General features: G+C 39.0%; 3 protein-coding genes across 3 annotated transcripts; 2 read left to right on the top strand and 1 right to left on the bottom strand.

The window, feature by feature from the left end:
- Window positions 1-1,511: 1,511 nt before the first annotated feature.
- Window positions 1,512-2,375, top strand: LOC118070358 (uncharacterized). The gene has a single exon (XM_035088912.1). It carries the CDS (start codon window positions 1,512-1,514, stop codon window positions 2,373-2,375), a length of 864 nt encoding a protein of 287 aa, XP_034944803.1.
- A 1,342-nt stretch (window positions 2,376-3,717) lies between these two features.
- On the bottom strand, window positions 3,718-4,758 carry LOC118070357 (uncharacterized). Its single transcript, XM_035088911.1, has 2 exons — window positions 4,575-4,758; window positions 3,718-4,493 (listed from the first exon to the last, which is right to left on the bottom strand). The coding sequence occupies exons 1-2, from the start codon at window positions 4,756-4,758 to the stop codon at window positions 3,718-3,720; spliced, it is 960 nt and encodes a 319-aa protein (XP_034944802.1).
- Window positions 4,759-7,289: 2,531 nt separating this feature from the next.
- LOC118070356 (uncharacterized) lies at window positions 7,290-7,988 on the top strand. Its single transcript, XM_035088909.1, has one exon. It carries the CDS (start codon window positions 7,290-7,292, stop codon window positions 7,986-7,988), a length of 699 nt encoding a protein of 232 aa, XP_034944800.1.
- Window positions 7,989-9,293: the final 1,305 nt, after the last annotated feature.

Below are 9,293 nucleotides of genomic sequence, written 5' to 3'. Positions count from 1 at the left end.
CTTTAATTGAATTCATGTAAATTCTACTTATCATTATTATTATTATTAAGGATGCTATAATTGCATACCATTCAAATAATTATTATAAAAGTCTCATCGTAAAAATCTATGCAGTCTACTGAACATTGTCAAAGTCATGAACTGTTCATTTGTATGAAATTGAAGTCTTTGATCAGATAATATCATACGATCATTTATTAATTTTATATTTAATTATTCGAATACTAAAAGTCAAATCAATGTTAAACTTTTTGTTAATTTGAGAGTCAATCAAGTCATATTTCAAGAATATTATAGTTTCAATATGTTGAGAATTAATTAATTCGCAGTTTGAATTTGCCAGCTGACAGGAACTTCGGCGGCCATCTTGGGACTGGATCGATAACTAATTGACCAAATAATCCATATTTTTTAATCTAGTCACTCATTTGATTAATTTTCTGTGTCCCTTCTGACTAATGAAGTTCCTGTCGCCATTCTTTCTCTATTCTCGTTAACGTGTACACGCCTGTTCTGACTTGAAGGGCCCAAGTCAGTTAGTCGGGAAATATTCAAAATTGTTTAATGCCGGACTTGTCCACCGACGCGTCAATCAACTCACTGGACCAATCATCGGGAAGTATTTCCCTCATGGCCCAGACGGCAACTCTGGGCAGATCACGGTCTCCAACTACACTCAACAGTCTACTCAACTTCATCTCAACCAGGGCACGTGCGATGGAGTCAGCTCAAGATGCAGCTCGTCAGGCAAAACGATGGCCTACTCCAGTGATCACCAGAAAGTCCAGATCACAACAACAGTCCACACACCAGCAGACAACTCAATCGCAGACGACTCGAGCCTCCAGGCATGGGGCTCAAAAACGACAGGCTGATTACCCATGTGACCAGTGCAGCAGTCGAGATCATTACCTAGTAGACTGCCAATCGTTTGCAGCTCTCTCTCAACTGGAGCGATACAACCTGGTCCTCTCAGCACGGCTGTGCTTCAATTGTTTAGGCCACCACTCGATCCAGGTGTGCCAGTCTGACAAGCGGTGCAGTGTGTGCAATCAAAAGCACCACACAATGATTCATACACCCAGAACAGCATCCTTACGGAAGAGAGGGTATGGCCCAGGCCGAAAACTGCAGCCAACTCAACCACTTCAACAGCCATCAACCTCCTAGCAGTGTGATCACACTCATTTATCTGAACAGACTTCTCACCAGGTGAATCATCATCACAGTCAACTCTGATGATGCTTCAGTCAACTCTTCAAGTGGTGGTGTGATCACTCAACATGCAGACAACTCAACAATCAATGGTGATGAATCATGTCAATCTATATGCGCTAACAGGAGTAGAGAACGCTTCTCTGATGACTCGACAGAAGGGATGACTTTAGCACATGAGGTTTCGGCCTCAGAAGGGTTGAGGGTCCTGGAAGAAGAGTCAGAAGGTCTCGTTCGATCTCCTACAGCTGAAGAAAAAAGTCAAACTCACGCTAGTCAACTCTCAGACGACTCACATGATTCAACAATCACCAAGAACAATACAGACAACTCAGAGATTCATGGAAGATTCTCTTCAGCACTTAGAGCAGCAGAAGAAACATGTATTAATGAGTCTTCAGGTCAATCAGACAGCTCAGGAGTCTTACTCGCCACAGCCAATGCAGTATTACTCTCAGCTTCCAGTAAGACTCCTAATAGACTCAGGGTCTGAGCTGACGTTCATCTCATCAAGTGTGGTAAAGACTTGTCATCTCCAACGTCGTCCATCAGTGATATCAGTGCTGGGAATTGGTAACGCACCAGCTGTACAAACTAGAGGAGTGACAACAGTGACACCTAGCTCAACTCACACACAGGAGCAAGTTACAATTAATGCTCATATACTCAAATGTGTCACTGGTACTTTACCAACCAGACAACTCAAGGAAATCAACTGGTCAGCTTTCAACTCTCTTCAACTTGCTGATCCAGACTACTCAACTCCAAGACCCATTGATATCTTAATAGGAGCAGATTGTTATGGTCTGATTGTGAATGCGGGCATCAAACAATTTCCTCAGTCATCTCTAATAGCCCGAGATTCAATCTTTGGATGGATGCTCATTGGAATTCCACAACAGACAAGATGCTCAAGTAAGAGAACTCATCATGCAGCAAGGGTCAGCTCATACCAGCAAGTATCAGATCTCTTGACAAAATTCTGGGTTCAAGAAGAAGTTCCAGATACTTCAGCCAGCCAACTCAGCCCAGATGATCAATCTTGTAAAGATCATTATGTTACGACTCATTCAAGAGATCAAGATGGGAGATATATTGTGAGAATATCGCTAAAAGCATCACCATCTCTTCTAGGCGACTCATCAGCGAGAGCTCATTAGTGTTTACGACACATGATCAGACGACTCACGAAAAATGACTCATATGCACAACTCTATCACAACTTTATGCAAGAATATGAGTCACTGAATCACATGAAACAAGCCAAGGCAAGTCCAGTCAACTCTCCAGTGTATTATTTGCCTCATCATGGTGTCTTATTTGAGTCCACCTATTATCATCCTCATCAAAAACATCCCGAAAAAAAAATTCCGGCAAAAAGATTCCCAAAATTAATAGTCTTAAAAAAAAAATCCTAGTAAAAATATCCCGAAAATTAATATTTCTAAAATATAAATTGACATAAAACACAGTACTTCTATTTGCATTTTTCATCATTTTATTTTTTTCTTCACCAACACAAAAAAAAATATTTTTTTTCTATGATATTACACATGAACATTTGGTCAGTCACATTATTTTAACAAAATATAAATCTTTGCTTTATTTATCACATTAATTAATAATTCAAATATTAATTACTTTTAACATAAAATGATACATAAATCTTTGTTTTTCTTGTTACTAGTTATTAACGTCATCAAAGTAAAAATTTACTGCCAATTATTTAGATTTCTTATAAAAAAAAACTTTAATATTAATATCTCCATGGAAATTGTACTCGTTTTAGAAAAGACAAAACATCATTTAAGTCATAATTTTAAACTTTTTTTTTGATTTTTGATTTTTTATCACAATACTTCTCGAGCTGGAAACCAGTCCAGACTGGAAAAAAAATAAATACAATTCTTCAGCTTTCTCAACAGCTGCCAGCCTTCAACATATAATATTTTTTTCTTGTTCTATTCATTTGTACATTAGTATATTAGCACAAAAAAATTCAATATGAATTTCTTAATATAAATTATGTGCAATTCCTCTTAGAAAAGACAAAACATCATTTAAGTCATAACTGTCAATTATTCTTTTGATTTTTGATTTTTTATCACGATACTTTCGTCTTTTTGGTTTACTTTCTGCTCCACTAACAAAACGTTCCAACTTGACATCGGTTAATACTTGCTCATTTCTTAATAAATCAATAAATTTCCAAATATTTAAGTGACATGCTTGTGCACGAGTTTTTAATGCATTGTGCCAAGCTTCAACATTATTATTGGTTCTTCCAATCCCATTGATAGTATTACTATACTGATTCCATAACGACAATGCATATTTTCCACCACCACGACGTTTCCGACGATTCATTTTACCTAACCATGTGTTCTCATAAGAACTTAGCAATTCTTCTAATTCACTCTCATGTTTAATATAAAAATCAGTTGATATTAATTCATCATATGCAGCTACAACATCACATTCCGGCACAAATGGTATTGCGAATTACATTTTTAAATTTAATGCATATTCAGAGTCCTTGGCATAATTGTTCTGTAAATGGTAAGCCTGTATTTTTCGCCAGATAGCTTGAGTATAATAGAAAAAGCAGCCTTTGACAAGAACATTAGGAAACACTTCTTCGACAGCATGTATAAATGCTATTTCAAAATCTACTATTATTGTCTTTGGATCTAAACGTGGCTCAAGTATTTGTAATTGTTTCAATATTTCAACATAAACAGATTTAAATTTACCAGTAACAAGAACATAAACAAGTGGCACAACTGCATCATTCACATTTGCATGTATAGTATATAATTGATAAAATATTCGCGGAACAGTTTGGAATGTTCCATCTGCATACCACACTTCAGCATTTCTTAGTACTGATAAGTTATTGTCAGTCGTAAATATCAGTAAACGTTCACTACTAGCCACATTTGAGTCCTTAGAATCATATTTTAAAAAATCAATTTTTCGTTCACTATACACGCGATAACCTTCAGGAATAGTAAGATTATCAACAGACTTTGGATTTGGTAATATCACATTAACGTTCTTATTACGAACACGTTGTACAGTCTTTGCTAAACTGTGAGGACTAGCTAGTTGACATAATACAGCAGGATCAACATTCTCAAGCAATGACGCAACAACAACAATACTGGGTTTTGTAGAACGCTTAGCCTTTCTCTTCAATAGTTCCATCACTTTTAGTGATTTCAATCTGGCAGCATCTGGTCTATGATGATGGCTATTTATCATTTTGATTATTTTACCTATAAAATAAGTTTATTTATTTTCCATAAACAATCAGATTAACGATTATGAAAACGAACTATATTAGATATGAATCTTACCATCCTTGTCTTTAGAGGTTGTGTGAATACGAGCCAGACATTTACCGCATGGTCCTCCAGCGTAAAATTCACAACGCCAAATGTATTTATTATTAACTCCATCGTGATGATATACATATATGTAACCGTCTTCATCCACAAGATTATTTCCACCTTTTTGATTCACCACAAATTTTAATGGCATTGTTATATGTTATAATTATAGTAATATGAAATGTTCACCACCTTTCTTCTTACTAACCTATCCATCTCTACACATACCAATATAATGAAATCTAAATTAAGATGTCTTCTTGAAATCTGACCCAGGCGACATCTCATATTTATTGAACTATTTATCAAATGACCTAAATATATCGATATGACAAGAATACTCACTAGGTTCATTATCAATATCAATCGATATTACAGAAATCTACAACACAGTTATGCAAAACAGTATGATACTGATTTGTTTAATGTTTTCCATACATTTCATAGCGAAAATATTCCCAAAATTAATATTCCTATTCCTAAAAAGAAAAATCCTAGCAAAAATATCCTTTATATCTGCCCTTAGAGACTTTACACGGTAATGGGTACTACAGAATTTAATTGAGACTAATATTGAATCAAAAATACTTATGCTTCTATTATAGTTTTCCATACATTTCATGGCTCGGGAACATTATTTATACGGGATTTAAGTATAGGGAACATTTTTTTTGAAGATATTTTTGCCAGGACTTTATTTCCAGGATTTTTTTTTGGGAATTTTTTTAGGTGATCCCGTCTTATTTATGGTGTAGTATTGAATGGCTCTAGTCCATCTTCTAGTGGTCTGTCAGTGAACGATATTCAACATACTGGTGCCAAAGTCCAGAACGACATTGCAGACGTACTCATTTGGATCAGACAGCATAAATTTGTGTTTACATCAGACATCACAAAGATGTACAGGCAAATCAAAGTCCATCAAGATGATTGGGATCTCCAGCGAATCCTGTGGGTGGACGCGCACTCCAAGATAATCCCATATCAACTCACAACAGTCACGTATGGTACGAGATCAGCTCCATTTCTGGCTGTTCGTACAATGATACAGCTCGTAAAGGATGGGGGTCATAGATTCTCTCTAGCTGTTGATCCACTATCGAAAGGAAGATATGTGGACGATATTTTCGGAGGTGCTGACACAGTGAGTCAGACAACTCTGCATGGCAGGTGGCTTCCCATTGGCGAAATGGCACAGCAACTCAATTCAATTCCTTCAGTCAATCACAGACAACTCATCAGAAGAGCAGATCCACTCATTTGAGAGCAGTAAAACAAAATTACTTGGGCTCTCGTGGATTCCAGCGAACGACTCATTTAAGTTCAACTCAATACCTCCTCGTGAGAAGTCCAAGCTCACGATGAGAATCATTTTATCAGAAGCAGCACAACTCTACGATCCACTTGGATTTCTAGCACCTTTCATTGTCAGAGCAAAGATGTTGCTACAAGAAATCTGGCTAGATAAACTGTCATGGGATGACCAAGCCCCAGATCATATTCTCACCAAGTGGACCAGCTTCAGATCAGAACTCTCACACGTTTTAGACCTCTCAATTCCACGATGGTTAAAGATTACTCAGAAATCTACCGTGGAACGTCATGGCTTTTCAGACGCCTCACAACTAGCTATGGCAGCAGTTATTTATATACGGGCTACTCATCCAGATCATGGAACTTGTTCAACTATAGTCTGCTCAAAGTCTAAGGTTGCTCCATTGACGAAGATGTCTATTCCTAGACTAGAACTCACCGCAGCATTGCTGCTTGCCAGACTAATCACTTATGTAAGGAGCAACTTAGACATTCACCCAACTCAAACGGTATGTTGGACAGACTCCTCAGTAACATTGACCTGGATTCAGTCTCACTCATCCCGTTGGAAGGAGTTTGTAAGAAACAGAGTGTCAGCAATTTAAGAGCTCACTCCAATCAACGTTTGGAGGTTCGTACCTGGCAAACAAAATCCAGCGGATCGTGCTTCTCGAGGTATCAGCATATCCCAGCTTCGGAAGCACCCCCTGTGGTGGACAGGTCCACAGTGGTTAACAGCAGACGAATCATCATGGCCAACTCAATCATCAGTGTACGATTCAAAAGCTCAGCAAGAAGAGCGACCAGTGATCACGCTAAATACTCAGACAATTCACCACGATTATCATTGGGATATGATATACAGACATTCTCGTCTAATCAAATTGCTCAGAGTGACTGCAATTTGCTTCAGGTTCAGCCAACTCCTCAGACGAGTACCTCAGTCATCTCTTACCTTTCCTCTCACGTCACGAGATTTAGAGAGAGCAAGGATTTTTTAGATAAAGGCAACTCAAGAATCGTACTTCTCACAGGAAATCAAGCAGATCAACTCAAATTCACTGCCCGTCTCACACCCCCTTGCACGATTGACAGCATTTATTGACACTCAAGGAGTCATACGTGTTGGAGGGAGGTTAGCAAATGCTAGCTTGGACCAAGAAGAAAAGCATTCTGCGATCAGAAAATTCATCTTTCCAGACTAATCATTGCATATGCTCATGAAAGAACATTGCACGGAGGGTGCAGGCAATTCTGAACCTCATACGATCATCGTACTGGATCATAGGCGGACGACTCCCAGTACGATCCCATATTTATCATTGTATGAAATGTGCTCGTTTACGTGGCGAACGAGCGAAGCAGTTAATGGGTCAATTGCTGTTATCAAGAATCACTCCAGCCCGACCATCTGCCGTCTGTGGTGTGGATTACGCTAGTCCCATCACGCTAAAGACTTGGAAAGGCAGAGGCGCCAAAACATCTAAGGGTTGGATGTGCATTTTTGTGTGCTTCGTTACATCTGCACTTCATTTGGAGATTGTAACAGATTATTCAGTTGACTCATTCATTGCAGCGTTCAGACGGTTCACTGGACGTCAAGGTGTCTGCAGAACTCTCCACAGTGATTGTGGCACTACATTCCAAGGCGCAGACACGCTCATCAGACAACTCTTCAAGGAGGGGACTCAACAGGCCAGTCAACTTGCAGCTGTATTTACAAAGGATGGAACTGAGTGGAGGTTTAATCCACCAGCTGCACCACATATGGGAGAAAAATGGGAAGCTGCAGTCAAATCTGTAAAGTTTCATCTTAACAGAACTATAGGCGACTCACTCTTTACATATGAAGAGCTTTCCACACTGCTTGTCCAGATAGAAGCAGTCCTCAATTCCAGACCACTCGAACCTCTCTCAGCCGACTCTACAGACATCTCAGTGTTAACTCCAGCACACTTCTTGGTTAGTGAACCGCTTGTAACATTGCCAGAGCCTTCACTGAAAGATGTGCCAATGCCACGCTTGTACAGGTGGCAATTTATTCAGCAGCGACTCCAATCGTTTTGATCAACGTGGTCAAAACAATACCTTCAGCAGCAACTCGCCATTTCCAAGTGGAAACACCCCCCTCACAACATCAAAGTCGGCTCACTTGTACTACTCACTGATGAGAGGTTCCCACCAACAAAGTGGCCTCTCGCCAGAGTGATTGAGGTGTTCCCAGGAGCAGACGGACTCATCAGAACAGTCAAACTCAAGACAGCAGCAGCAGAACTCGTCAGACCACTCACCAAACTAGTTATCTTACCATACACTCCACCAGCAGAAGATCAGTAAAGGCGTTGCTGATGGTGGGACAATGTTCTGACTTGAAGGGCCCAAGTCAGTTAGTTGGGAAATATTCAAAATTGTTTAATGCCGGACTTGTCCACCGACGCGTCAATCAACTCACTGGACCAATCATCGGGAAGTATTTCCCTCATGGCCCAGACGGCAACTCTACGGCCCTAGTGACGCCAACAAGCACGCGGTCGAGCACTTGTGGCGTCAGTTAGCTCTAGGCAAATCACGCGGTCAACTCCGTAGAAATTTACGCAGTCAATTCGCAGTTTTTGCAGTCAGCTCACCTTCCTTAGAGAGAAAATACGATCAACCAGACTCAGACAACTCTAGTGAACATCAGTAAACCATAAAAATTACTCTCATCAGTGCAAGTGGTCCAGTAAAGTCAGTTGTAGTGTCTTTGGGCGCGAAGCTGAACTGGCGTCGACGCCATAGTGCCTCACAGACATTCACATATACATCACACACTCGAACAACTCAGGTGTATAGTGTGCATGTTGCTCTTCACTGATTGAGACTCTTTTTGGTGAAAAAACAACCATCAGACAATTCTTAAGTGTAAAAATAATTAAATTACGGCCAACTCACTGAAACGTAGTGATTAGTGTTTTCTATTGTTCTACTTTAAGTGTTATTTGTTAATGATAATGATGATAATACTGTGAACTGTACACCATTCTTCACATAGCATATTAGTCCATGATTATGTTTATCACGATCGACTCTTAAAACAATATTGAAATTTTCAATGTCAACTACATTCCTTTCACAGTCAAAGATTTTCTAAATACTAAGATATCCGCTCGCAAATACCATGTATCAGAAATCATATAATTAAGGTGCTTTCGTAATGTACCAACGTTTTGATACTCTATTTTTGTTCCTATGACGGTCTCTAAGTTATTGTATGACAGTTTCAATGATTTTTTAGATCTCAGACGTTCTAATTCAACAAGTGCTGGATTTACAGCCTTTGAATTTTTAGAAACATTTGGTGATTTGAATTTACTAATTATAAATAGTCCACTT

Source organism: Chelonus insularis, unplaced genomic scaffold (assembly GCF_013357705.1).
Source record: "Chelonus insularis isolate UGA/USDA-ARS -01 unplaced genomic scaffold, ASM1335770v1 contig_56_pilon, whole genome shotgun sequence".
Taxonomy (NCBI): Eukaryota; Metazoa; Arthropoda; class Insecta; order Hymenoptera; family Braconidae; genus Chelonus; species Chelonus insularis.
Note: the sequence above shows the minus strand (reverse complement) of the source record. Positions and strands in the feature narration are given on the sequence as shown.

What these genes read in the sequence shown, in the direction of transcription:
- LOC118070358 (XM_035088912.1), top strand. Translation starts at nt 1,512, where the DNA reads ATGATTCAACAATCACCAAGAACAATACAGACAACTCAGAGATTCATG.
- LOC118070357 (XM_035088911.1), bottom strand. Translation starts at nt 4,758, where the DNA reads ATGCCATTAAAATTTGTGGTGAATCAAAAAGGTGGAAATAATCTTGTG. An exon ending in AACCTCTAAAGACAAGGATG is followed by an intron (nt 4,494 to 4,574) that starts GTAAGATTCATA and finishes CTTATTTTATAG; the next exon opens with GTAAAATAATCAAAATGATA.
- LOC118070356 (XM_035088909.1), top strand. Translation starts at nt 7,290, where the DNA reads ATGGGTCAATTGCTGTTATCAAGAATCACTCCAGCCCGACCATCTGCC.